The sequence below is a fragment of the Tarenaya hassleriana genome, unplaced genomic scaffold (assembly GCF_000463585.1).
Source record: "Tarenaya hassleriana unplaced genomic scaffold, ASM46358v1 Cleome9, whole genome shotgun sequence".
NCBI classification, from domain to species: Eukaryota; Viridiplantae; Streptophyta; class Magnoliopsida; order Brassicales; family Cleomaceae; genus Tarenaya; species Tarenaya hassleriana.
This window is the reverse complement of record NW_010971389.1, coordinates 4,192,046-4,205,488: the sequence shown is the minus strand read 5'-3', so window position 1 is coordinate 4,205,488 and position 13,443 is coordinate 4,192,046. Positions and strand designations below refer to the sequence as shown.

The 13,443-nt window shown below is 34.8% G+C and overlaps 3 protein-coding genes across 3 annotated transcripts; 2 read left to right on the top strand and 1 right to left on the bottom strand.

Annotated features, from left to right (window-relative positions):
- Positions 1-3,506: 3,506 nt before the first annotated feature.
- Positions 3,507-5,406, top strand: LOC104804382 (UDP-glucosyl transferase 73B2-like). The gene is made up of 2 exons (XM_010528663.2): positions 3,507-4,679; positions 4,793-5,406. The coding sequence occupies exons 1-2, from the start codon at positions 3,689-3,691 to the stop codon at positions 5,281-5,283; spliced, it is 1,482 nt and encodes a 493-aa protein (XP_010526965.1). The 5' UTR covers positions 3,507-3,688; the 3' UTR covers positions 5,284-5,406.
- Positions 5,407-5,441: 35 nt separating this feature from the next.
- LOC104804381 (CBS domain-containing protein CBSX2, chloroplastic-like) lies at positions 5,442-7,860 on the bottom strand. Its single transcript, XM_010528662.2, has 8 exons — positions 7,542-7,860; positions 7,324-7,411; positions 7,169-7,233; positions 6,890-6,938; positions 6,745-6,797; positions 6,384-6,499; positions 5,814-5,871; positions 5,442-5,714 (listed from the first exon to the last, which is right to left on the bottom strand). The coding sequence occupies exons 1-8, from the start codon at positions 7,716-7,718 to the stop codon at positions 5,640-5,642; spliced, it is 681 nt and encodes a 226-aa protein (XP_010526964.1). The 5' UTR covers positions 7,719-7,860; the 3' UTR covers positions 5,442-5,639.
- A 1,047-nt stretch (positions 7,861-8,907) lies between these two features.
- On the top strand, positions 8,908-13,336 carry LOC104804379 (polyadenylate-binding protein 2-like). The gene is made up of 9 exons (XM_010528661.1): positions 8,908-9,499; positions 10,053-10,171; positions 10,394-11,050; positions 11,126-11,203; positions 11,287-11,376; positions 11,880-12,017; positions 12,363-12,515; positions 12,614-12,808; positions 12,891-13,336. The coding sequence occupies exons 1-9, from the start codon at positions 9,253-9,255 to the stop codon at positions 13,128-13,130; spliced, it is 1,917 nt and encodes a 638-aa protein (XP_010526963.1). The 5' UTR covers positions 8,908-9,252; the 3' UTR covers positions 13,131-13,336.
- The last annotated feature ends 107 nt before the right edge of the window (positions 13,337-13,443 follow it).

The window sequence follows — 13,443 nt, the reverse complement described above, 5'->3', positions numbered from 1 at the left end:
TGACGAAGCTATCAGTTTGCTACGCGCATTCTCTACAAATCGTTTTCCGTGTTTTTCATTTTTTTATTTTTAAATTGTATACTAATACAGTATATTCTTTTGCTTTGAATTACGGTTTAATTTGGATTTTATTTTTTGTTTCAAACTTCATTTTTATTTAAAAAATCATCTAAAAATAATTTTATTCAACTTTTCAATGTATCCATATTTACTTTTGAGTTCATTTGCATCAAATTTTTTTTTCGTGATTCATTTTAATTTTCTGTACACATAATTTATTGAAAATTCTCTCCATAATATATTGGATGAGTAGATAAGTTTATTTAATAAAATATATAAAAATTGTTTTAATATGAATTATTATTATTATTATTATTATTATATGAATATATGCATAAAAAATATCAAAAAATCTGACCTATTATATTGATTGAACCGTACACTTCACAATAAAAAAATATAAAAAAATTAATATTCAACACGTATATAAAAATAATTTTATAATATAATAATATAATGTTATCTATATTCTTTCATTTTTTCACTTCTTTATATATATATAATTTTTGTTATGTTCATATCAATGAATTTCATTATTATTATTATTATTATTATTATTATTTTATGATTAATGTATCAATATTTTATTATTATTATTTTTATATTACAAAGATAAAGTTTTTTATTTTATTTTTATCAAGATAACTAATAATATTTTTTTTATTAATATTTCTATTGAACCGAGATTTTTGTAAAATTTCACCTAGATTTCTATTGAATCGGGATTTATGAAAAGATTCTAACAGAATTCTATTGATATTTTTCTTTTATCATTCTCTTAAGATTATTATATAATATTCTATTTTAATTTTTTAATTGGAATAATATTATCAAGATAATTAATAATATTTTTTCTCTTACAAAGATAGATTTTTTTTTTAATTTTTTTCACCAAAATTAATATTTTTTTATTAAAGATTTCTATTGAATCGAGATTTCTGAAAAGATTCCATCTAGATTTCTATTGATATTTTTCTTTTACTACTCTCTAAATATTCTTATAAAATATTATATTTTAATTTTAAATTTTGAATTATATTATCAAGATAATTAATAATATTTTTTATATTACAAAGATAGAATATTATCAAGATAACTATAATATTTTTTATATTACAAATATAGAGTTTTTAATTTTTTTCATCAAAATAACTAATAATATTTTTTTATTAAAGATTTTTATTGAATCGAAATTTCTGGAAAGATTAGACTTAGTTTTCTATTGATATTTTTCTTGTCATTCTTTCAAAATTATTATATAATATTATATTTAAATTTTGTAATTTGAATAATATTATCAAGATAACTAATAATATTTTTTATATTACAAAGATGGAATTTTTTATTTTTTCTTCATCAAGATAACTAATAATATATTTTTTTATTAAAGATTTTTATTAAATCGGGATTTCTGAAAATATTCCACCTATATTTCTATTGATGTATATTTTTTTATCATTCTCTAAAGATTATGATATAATATTATATTTTAATTTTGTAATTTGAATAATATTATTAAGATAACTAATAATATTTTTATATTACAAGATGAACATTTTATTTTTTCCATCAAGATAACTAATAATATTTGTTTTATTAAAGATTTCTATTGAACCGTGATTTCTGGATATATTTCACCTAGCTTTTTATTGATATTTTTCTTTTATCATTCTTTCAAAATTATTATATATTATTATATTTAAATTTTATAATTTGAATAATATTATCAAGATAACTAATAATATTTTTTATATTACAAAGATGGAATTTTTTATTTTTTCTTCATCAAAATAATTAAAAATATTTTTTTATTAAAAATTTCTATTGAACCGAAATTTTTGGAAAGATTCCATCTAGATTTCTATTGATATATATTTTTTTATCATTCTCTCAAGATTATTATATAATATTATATTTTAATTTTGTAATTTGAATAATATTATCAAGATAACTAATAATATTTTTTATATTACAAAGATGGAATATTATCAAGATAACTATAATATTTTTTATATTACAAAGATGGAATTTTTTAATTTAATAATATTTTTTATATTACAAAGATATAATTTTTATTTTTTCTTCATGAAGATAACTAATAATATTTTTTTTATTAAAGATTTCTATTGAAACGGGATTTCTGTAAATATTCTACCAAAATTTCTATTGATATTTTTCTTTTAGCATTCTCTCAAGATTGTTATATAATATTATTTTTTAATTTTTTTAATTTGAATAATATTATCAAGATAACTAATAATATTTTTTATATTACAAAGATTGAATATTTTAATTTTTTTTTACCAATATAATTAATAAATTTTTTTATTAAATATTTCTATTGAATCTGGATTTCTATAAAGATTCAATCTAAATTTCTATTGATATTTTTTTTATCATTCTCTCAAAATTATTATATAATATTATATTTTAATTTTATATTTTGAATAATATTATCAAGATAACTAATAACGAAGACTATAATATTTTTTATATTATAAATATGGAATTTTTTAATTTTTACTATAATATTTTTATATTTCAAAGATGAATTTTTTTAATTTTTCTTCATCAAGATAACTAATAATATTTTTTTTATTAAAGATTTATATTGAAATGGGATTTCTAGAAAGATTCCACCTAGATTTCTATTGATATTTTTCTTTTAGCATTTTTTCAAGATTATTATATAATATTATATTTTAATTTTGTAATTTGAATAATATTATCGAAATAACTAATAATATTTTTTATGTTACAAAGATGGAGGTTTTTATTTTTTCTTCATCATGATAACTAATGATATATTTTTTTTGTCATTAATTAGTCAATTGATATTTTTCATGTAGTTAAAACTAATGAACATGTTTATAAACCAATAGAAACGAAGAAAATTACCATATGGAATGTTTAAGTATCTTCACGATAAGCCTTCAAGTATCTTTATTTATCTATATAGATTTCAAAAATCCATTTCTCATAATTCTCCAAATAATATTAAATTACACTCCAGAGTCTTACAATAATCTCCTAGAAAAGTTTTGACTATAGAATAAATGATAAAACAAATTTAACTCAAAGTAATAGAGACAAAAAAAATCAAATATGTTGTATATCTTTAATAATTAGATACTTCTTTGTATGAATTAAATTTAATAATTTCTATTGTGTGCCTAAATAAGAATAAAAGTTGTTATATGAAATCTCACTATTCTTAATTTCTTATTTCTATGTAGTGATTTAAGCACTCTATATTTGAGAAAATTATTGACAAATTAATGAATAAATAGGTAACAAATCCGACCCACACTAACCAAAGTATCGAACTCCCAAAAGAAAAACAATGACGCATGCAGTGACAAGGGAAAAAATGACGCATACGATGACGTAAGAATCAACTCTCGAAGTCCACTATTATATGTGTATATATATAGCTTGTTGAAACTTGTAAAGCTCATCCAAAACCACAAGAAGACACTTTCTGCGTCTACAGAGTAGCTGCACTAGTTTCGGCTTTTATTCTCATTTTCTCAGTGGAGAGACAATTCTCGGGAAAAAAGTTTTCATTTTTCTGAGATTCTCTGCTTCCCTCTGCAAAACCCAGGTTTTATTTTCTCGGCAGCCATACATGGGCAGTGAAGTTCCTCATCAGCTTCATGTTTTCTTCTTCCCCTTCATGGCGCATGGCCACATGATACCGACCCTGGACATGGCGAAGCTTTTCGCGAGCAGAGGAGTCAAATCAACGATTCTTACAACCCCTCTCAATGCTCCCATCTTTCAGAGACCAATCGAAGCGTTCAAGAACAAGAATCCGGACTCCGACATCGGAATCGAGATCCTAAATTTCCCTTGCCCAGAGCTAGGATTGCCCGAAGGATGCGAAAGCGTCGATTTCATCCACTCAAACTTCACTGGGGATATATTCCCTATGGTTCAAAAGCTTTTCTTCTCGACCAAGTTCCTCAAAGATCAGTTGGAGCACCTCATCGAGACAGCCAGACCGGATTGTCTGGTCGCCGACATGTTCTTCCCCTGGGCCACTGACGCTTCGGAAAAGTTCGGCGTCCCGAGACTTGTGTTCCACGGCACGTGCTACTTCGCGTTGAGCGCTTCTTATTGCATCAGACTTCATAAGCCACACAAGAAGGTTGCTTCCAGTTCTGAACGCTTTGTGATCCCTGATCTTCCCGGAAACATTGTCATTACAGCAGATCAGGTCATGGATCACAATGAAGATAGCGAAATGGGGAAGTTTATGAAAGAGGTCAAGGACTCGGAGAAACTCAGCTATGGTGTCCTGATGAACACCTTCTACGAGCTTGAATCTGATTATGCTGATTTCTATAAGAGGTTCGTGGCAAAGAGGGCATGGAATGTCGGTCCGCTTTCACTATGCAACAGAGGGTTCGAGGAGAAAGCTGAGAGGGGGAAAAAGGCGAGCATTGATGAGCATGAGTGCCTCAAATGGCTTGATTCTAAAGAACCAGAATCAGTAATTTACGTGTCTTTTGGAAGTATGGCTAAATTCACGAACGAACAGTTGAAAGAGATCGCAGCAGGGTTGGAAGGTTCAGGACAAGATTTCATCTGGGTTGTCATGAAAAATGGTGGCAAAGGTAATGAAGACAGAATCTAGATCCATCTTTTTCAGAAATTTAGATATATTCTTGTCTGGTTTCTTCTTGCTTGCAGATGAGTTCATTTGAACGTACCTTTTGTGGCTGAACAGGTGAGAAGGAAGAGTGGTTACCAGAAGGGTACGAGGAGAGGATCAAAGGGAAAGGGCTGATAATTCGTGGGTGGGCCCCGCAGATGCTGATTCTCGACCACCAAGCAATCGGTGGATTCGTGACGCATTGTGGCTGGAACTCGGTTTTGGAAGGCGTGGCGGCTGGCTTGCCAATGGTGACATGGCCGGTTGGGGCGGAGCAGTTCTACAACGAGAAGCTGATAACTCAAGTGCTGAAAACAGGAGTTAGGGTCGGAGAGAGGAAGTGGGTCAACTTTGTGGGAGATTTCACGGGAAGAGACAAAGTGGAGAAGGCGGTGAAGGCGGTAATGGTGGGGGAAGCAGCCGAGGAGAGGAGGAGACGGGCCAAGGAGCTTGCCCAGATGGCCAAAGCCACCGTCGAGAAAGGAGGGTGTTCTTACAGTGATCTGAACAGGCTAATGGAAGATCTTAGGTTGTTCAGAGAAAGCAGGACCAGAACCAGTCCATGAGTTTCATTTTCAGATGTCTGTGATTGATTGTTATATCTCCCTGTTGTTAAATCTCTGTATTAACTTGTCTCCATGAGATAATGAATCGGATTCTGCAGACAAAAAACCTGGAATTCTTGGTCATTCTGTTTACTATTTCACCAAGCAAATTGCATGTGTTTCCTAATTCAGTCTCTTAATCATTATCTTTGTGAAAGTTCAACACTTCAATCAATAAAAAGTATTGAACTTTAAGGTGATGACATGATTAAGAGATTGAAATGCTAAGACTTGAAGTTTGCCTATATATCAGATACATACAAAAATGCTTACATATACTAGTCAATCCCAAGGATTTGCTTAGTGATTCTTTCTCTCTATCTCGGCTTCTCGTTCTCCCGTTTGATCTGGAGCGCAGCGCTCACGACGTTTCCCCTCGTAAGGATTCCAATCTTGTTATGCAAACAACAAAAACCGGGCCGAAAAAAACATCAGGCAACTCATCAAGACAAGAAAAAACGAAACCGAGACATGATTTGAGAGATTCTCACCAGTTTTCCACCTGCATCCACAACTGGTAATCTCCTGTATTTGGTTTCCAACAGCAACCTGATCAAGATGTTTGAAGATCTCATACCTTTTGTTGCCATGCTCATTAGAGGTAATACCAATGATCAGACGCATAAAAAAGTGCTCCTAAAACTGTTTGATCTTTTATATAAGATACAAAGAGAGCGGGTAGAAGAGATTTGTGCATTGTATATACTCTAAAGAGGAAAAAGGTCCTAACTTTTCTGATTTAAGGGGTTTTATTGGAAGAACAGAGTATAAAAATTTGTGAGAGAAAGATTTGCAAAAAGTGTTCATCTTCTCGCCAATATCTTGGAGTGTCCTCACTTGTTACGAACTGAAAGATTCAAACTTCTCATCCTACTATAGAAACTTTTCAAAGGCCAGATGCCGAAAATGATGGGATATTGGTGCAATGTCGATATTACTTCCTCTCTCTTTTCAAGCCCAAAAAGCAAAACAGGCGGGAGGGCACATTCCCGTTCTTTCTTATGATAGAAACAGGAAAGATATTGTAGGAGAGATTAACGGAAACATAGAACATACGGTACCTGGCTGCATCCTCCAAATTGGTAGTTTCACGGACAACAAGAGGAGAAGGTGTCATCAAGTCCCCGATGACTTTTCCATATGTTTTGCTGATCAGTTTTTGGAGTTCATTGAATGTCTGCAAAATCAAAACCATAGATATATCAGAATGGGCAATACACCCGAATAGTCTCGGGCAAATAGGAAAAGCAGCAGGTGTCACAATCGTATTAGCAAAAACACGAAACCACAAGTTCACAGGACATATACAAAGATATACGTGATAAGTATACACTAACACTAACTATATGACCAGTGACTATTAAGGACGATGAAGGTAAGCTAACAACAAACTCCAAATCGAGAAGGATAAGAGGAACGTACTTTCCAGGAACTGTCGACATTAGGAAACATGCTAGCATCACTTTGGCTGCGGCCTGTTTCCACGACGAAATGATAGAGTAAGTTGCTTTACCATACTGGCATTCAAAACAAGAACCATTCATATTCAAAACTCCTTTACATTTACCTGAAATGGAGTCCAGTGCAAGCAAATCATAATCAGAAACAACACCGACCTACATCAACAGTTACCGCAGATGAGCCAATCTCAAACAGACAAAAGAGTTGTCCGGCCAAAAGACATGGAGCTGAATATCGAATACTAAAAGTAATCGACCGGACAACTATCTAAGAACAGCTAAATTTGCAACCTAAATCTATATGCCAAGGCAATATTTACAATGGAAATCACAAAACTACATGAATTTGCAAAACTTAACCTAAAGCTCTTAACTAAACAGTTTACCAGATTCCAATCATCGTCAACTACAGGCAATCCTGTGACTTTCTTCTCCACCAAAATCTCCAATGCTGTAATAAGCAAGCATAGTTAGAAACACTTTTGGGGAAGACAAGAAGAAACGTATCATAATACCCTCTTTCCGTGTAAAACTAAATTACCATCGTCGACCGAAGTTGTGGGTTTAACAACATGCAGATCCTCTTTCCGTGTCATGAAATCCCCAACTGTGTAAGTTCCATTTTTTGCCTGAAAAACGCAAAACCCACAACGGGACAAATCCCAGCAACGTTCATATGTTTGTGCAGACAGACAAGAAAGCTTTCGAATTTGAGGCTAAGCTGCAAAAGGGCATCCAAAAGATCCAATTTTTACTCACGGGAACGGAGTATCTGACGGAGGCGGCGACGAGCGGCGATTTGATGTCGGCGTGGGAAGCGGAACGACGGCGTTTAGGGAGAAGAGGACGGCACTGAGACAGGCATTGTTTGACTGGTGATGTAACTACTGGAACCCGAGTTATGGGTAGAGAATTGGGCAACGAGATCGAACCCATGACCGAGTTTCCTCCTATAATTTACTCAGTCAAAGAAAAAAGAAACCTTTTTTTAATAGATTTTGAGAGAAGGTCGGGAAAGAATGGTGCAGAGGTGATTGGGCAGTGATTCCGCAGAAGTTGCAACTTGTGATTGGAAAGGCGGGGGGCTCCATAGATATTAGTTTCCTGCCAAGTCGGTCCTAAATTTATGAACCGAATTTGTTCAAATCACCTTTTTTATATAAAAATCCAGCATTTCCGTTTAGATTCCACGCCCATTCGATTTTATATATTTAGTTTTAGAGGATTTTTTTTTTCGAAAATTATATTATGAAGTGAAACTTTATGATTCAGTGGTAATGGTTTCATGTTTTTATTTCTTTTCTAAAAAAATATAGAATTCAAATCTCATAAAGGATAAATTATATTTTTTTATATACAAGACCGAATCCGAAAGAATAAAACGTCATATAAAACGACTTTAATTTTAAAAATGATTGATTATGATATTCTAAATTGCATGAATTGAATATAAAAATAAAATGAAATAAAAATTTATCAAAACTAAATATTTTATTAATAAAAATTGAATTCAAACTAGATCGAACTAAAATTTATGATAAAAAAAGCATGTATATAATTTATAAAAAAAATAGATAAACAGTAATATACCCAAATATCCATTTTGTATAATGTTGCCGTTAGAATAGGATGATAAAATTTTTAGATGTAACCATGGTTATTACGATTAAAAAAAACTAATTACTCAATCTGGTACGTATTTTTGTAGACAGCTAAACATAAAATTTGTTTAAAACAAAAATAATAAATATTTAAATTAGAGTTAAGAAAAAGAAATCATCACAGTTGTATGAAGAATATTTCTTGAGTTGGCCACATCAAATTAATAATAACTTAAGGAAGCAATACCCATTCCTTTTACACACATCTGCACATACAGACGTGTACGTGTAAATTCTAGCATTCGATCGTGTTTATCACGCGCTCACTTGCGCGTGTTCGAGCCAGGTGAAGACAAAAAGCCTTACCCCTATCAGCAACTGTAAACATCCTACGTTTATTTCAGACCGAATCCAACGGCTGAGATCTTTCTTTATCATTTCTAGGGTTCGGTTCTGTTTCTAGTGAATAAATAAATAAATAATAAATATTTTTTAATATAAATACAGAAAATTGTACCCATTTAATGCTTTGCCCTTTCCAAATTTCCCCAAAGCTCTCTCGCCATATCGTTGTTATCTCACGCGCCGCCGCAGGCCTCGCCGCCGGCAATTGTGTTTACGCTTTCTTCTTCCCTCTCCTCCACTATCCAAAAAAAACCAGAAAAGATAAAAATCGTCGCTTTATTTTTCCGGTTTACTGTTCTGGTGTGTCGTTTTGTTTTTAGGGTTTTCTATTTGCTTTTGCAGTGAAATTTCGAGAGGGGAGGGAAGATTGAAGAAAATCCAAAAAAAGAGAAAAATTAATTTCAAAAAAGAAACAAAAAAAGAGTGTGTGTGTGTGTTTTTGTTTTGTTTTTTTGGTGAGAGAAATGGCTCAGGTTCAGCTTCCGACACAGACATCGAACGGTTCGGTAGCGGCGGCTCCTCCGGCGTCGGGTGCCCAGTTCGGTACGACGTCGCTTTATGTCGGGGATCTGGAGGCGAACGTGACCGACTCGCAGCTTTTCGATGTCTTTAGCCAAGTGGGTCAGGTGGTTTCGGTTCGTGTCTGTCGTGATTTAGCCACCCGGAGGTCGCTTGGTTATGGATACGTCAACTTCAGCAACCCTCAAGATGGTTAGTCTCTTGATTAGGGCTCATTCAATTTGATTAATACATGCTCATTTCTCCTGGAGAATGAATTAGGGCTTTGGAAACAATTGGTTTCTGATCATTAGGGTTTAGATACGATGATACAATTTAGGAACTATCAGGGATTCAGGGTTTGCCCAATTGTACTGGTTTTAGTCATTGTTTCTGAGAATTAGATACTGGGTCGGAACCAGTTTGTCGGAGAACAAAAAGTTTGGTTTTTTTACCTCCTTTTGAGGAATATATTGGATACATTGCTTTAATTTGGCTTTGAAAATGTTTTAGGGTAAGACGTGAGAACCAGAACTTCAGGGAAATGGTTGTTTATTTTATCTATTGTGTCATTGAGGACATATTTATGCCACTTTGGTTCATAGTGTTGAAATAGAATGTGCAGATATTGGTAGTGGTTATGCTGCCTAAGTATGGATGATTTCTGCACGGTGTGATTGCTGTTATGAGAAGCTTATTCGGTGCCAAAGTTTTGTCTTTTGTGCTTCTATTGTCTGATGGACTGTATGTTGTGTCTTTGTGGCAGCTGCAAGAGCGATCCAAGAACTGAATTTCATGACTCTTAATGGAAAGTCCATTAGGGTCATGTATTCTCATCGTGATCCTAGTATCCGTCGAAGTGGTCAAGGAAACATTTTTATCAAGGTATTCTTGTCCATGTGCTTTCTTTCCTTGTTTGCCTAATCACTTTCCTTTTCTAACAAATATCTCGGGGTTAGTCAATAGTCGGTCCCTTGAATAAAAAATTGAATTTTGTTCTTGTCCTGCTTTATTTTCGGACAAGAAACTGTTTTCTTTTTAACTTTGTGCCTGATTCACTTTTCCTTCCTTTCCTCTTGCGCTAAACCTGATTAAAAATATGGGCAGAATTTGGACAAGTCCATCGACCACAAAGCACTGCATGATACCTTTTCTGCATTTGGGAACATTCTCTCCTGCAAGGTGGTTACCGATTCTTCAGGGCAATCAAGAGGCTATGGGTTTGTGCAATATGACAATGAGGAATCTGCCCAGAGAGCTATAGGGCAATTGAATGGCATGTTGCTGAACGACAAGCAAGTGTATGTGGGACCCTTCCTCAGGAGGCAAGAAAGAGAATCCGCTGTGAACAAAACGAAATTCACCAACGTGTTTGTGAAGAATCTTGCAGAATCCACTACTGATGATGACCTGAAGAATATTTTTGGCGAGTTTGGACAGATCACAAGTGCTGTGGTAATGAAGGATGGAGATGGGAAGTCGAAGGGATTTGGGTTTGTTAATTTTGAGAGCGCTGATGATGCTGGTAACGCAGTGGAGTCTCTCAATGGGAAAACGTTTGATGATAAGGAATGGTATGTTGGTAGAGCGCAGAAGAAGTCTGAGAGAGAAATGGAGCTGAGGCTTCGGTATGAGCAGAATATTAAGGAAGTTGCTGAGAAGTTTCAAGGTTCAAACTTGTATGTAAAGAACTTAGATGACAGCATCTCCGACGAGAAGCTTAAAGAACTCTTCTCTCCTTTTGGCACCATCACATCATGCAAGGTTCAGTACCCTTTTTCTTAGAGAGTTTAATTTCGTTGATTAATTATATAAAAGGTGTTTCCTTTAATATAACAGGTGATGCGGGACCCTAGTGGAGTTACCAAAGGCTCAGGTTTTGTAGCTTTCTCGACTGCTGAAGAGGCCACCAAAGCTGTATGTTTGGTTATAATTTCTCATAGAGTTCATGTGTTTGCAACAGATACTTCAACTGTTAGTAACAATATCTGTTTTGACAGATGTCGGAGATGAATGGCAAAATGATTGTAAGCAAACCTCTCTATGTTGCTATTGCTCAGCGGAAGGAAGACAGAAGGGCCAGACTGCAGGTTTGTTTTCTTGAAACCACCTTATCCGGTGATGTAATTAAAGTTTTTTTTTGCCCGCATCTGTTTGATTGTTCATTGATTCTTGCTTCCGGTTCTTTAAAGTTTTGACTTGAAATGACCCGACAGTGTAAGCATTTCCTACACTAAGACTGATGCATGCAGAAGTTTTGCTCAGTCTCGTGTCATTCCAAACTTAAAAAAAAAATTTATACGATGGAAGTATTGTTGGTTGTCATGAATATATAAGTTTCTACGTGGTTTCTTTTTAGAAAATTCACTAATTGTACTGTGATATCTTTGCGTGCAAGCATCGATAAACATATATTGCTTATTAATTAATTGTTTACTTGTTTACTTTTAGAGATTGAATAGAACGAGAAACCTCGATAGGAATGGATATTAGTTTGATTATCATATCTGTCATTACTATAAAGGGTGTGGTTGCATGGACCATCTATTTTCCACGTTCATATAACAGTGAGTATGGACATGACTTGAAACAGGCCCAGTTTGCCCAATTGAGGCCGGTGATGCCGCCATCTGCTGGTCCTCGTATGCCGATGTATCCCCCAGCTGGTCCTGGCATCGGACAGCAGATATTCTATGGCCAAGCTCCCCCTTCCACCATGATTCCTCCTCAGGTAAACTTAGTCTCTGTTTTTTGCGGTTTTCGTAACAAATGCATGTATGTAGTCAGTGTATGGAGATATACATTGTGGTTTTGGCCTATGGCTTAGATTCCAACACATACAGTGAAGTACAAGAGATGCGAAAATGCTTTACTCTGTGTTTTAGCTCTGTTTCGATGGTTTGAGGCCTTGCCGATGTAGAGCATGGGAATTTGAATCTATATTCAACTTTTGAGACCTTGACTTATATTGGTGGGATAATATCGGTTTCATAGTATCGTGTTCTATATTCGGGTTTTTCATATGTTTCAAAACCGTTGGATGATCTTTATCGGATCCTATGAATCTTGGTGTCAGCCTGGGTTCGGCTACCAGCAGCAGCTTGTTCCTGGAATGAGACCTGGCGGTTCACCCGTTCCCAACTTCTTCATGCCAATGGTTCAGCCAGGCCAGCAGCGTCCTGGAGGAAGACGTGGTACCCAGCAGCCAGTTCCCATGATGCAGCAACAGGTTTTTCTTCGTTTTAGGGTTCACATTGCCTGTGATTTTTCCGATACAGTTGTTTTTGTCAGGGTATTCTGATGATTTTTACTCTCGGGTTTTATCAGATGCTTCCAAGGGGCCGGATGTACCGGTACCCACCTGGGCGCGGAAGCCCGGATGCCCCCCCTGCCATGTCTGGAATGCTTCCATACGAAATGACCAACATGCCACTGCGAGAGCCCGTGCTCTCTCATCAGCCTGTTCCTATCGGAGCGCTGGCTTCTGCTCTTGCTAATGCTACTCCCGAGCAGCAGAGAACGGTCAGAAACCTCGCGAATTCTTGTCTTTCCCCCTGTCGAGAAACGATCCGTTTTTTATTCGTTTTAGTTTCCGGTTACACAGATGCTGGGAGAGAATCTGTACCCGATGGTGGAGCAGGTGGAGCCGGAAGCGGCAGCTAAGGTGACAGGGATGCTGCTGGAGATGGACCAGACCGAAGTGCTGCACCTGCTGGAGTCGCCGGAAGCTCTCAAGGCCAAAGTGGCTGAGGCCATGGATGTTCTTAGGAGTGTTTCCTCCGGTGGTGCGGTTGCGGCCGAGCAGCTCGCTTCCTTGTCCCTCAGCGACAACATCCTTTCTTAAAAAAATATCTGTTTGGTTTTTTTTTTTTTGGGATTTGCTTGATTAGTTTGATTGGGTCTGTGTGAAACTAAAAAACAAAACTTTTAGATTTTGTTAAGGTTTGTGTTTGATACAGTTTGATTGAATCTGTGCATTGACGATGGTGTCGAACACTTTACAGTTCCAATCTTGTTGGAAGACTCTCCAATATTACAATGGATTCTGCATCGTCAATTTTTCGAACATATTTCATTTGATGTTTTGCAAAATATTCAAAAATGCTATTACAATTTTTTTTTAAATCTCATATTAGTATGATTTCTGTTAGGTTAAT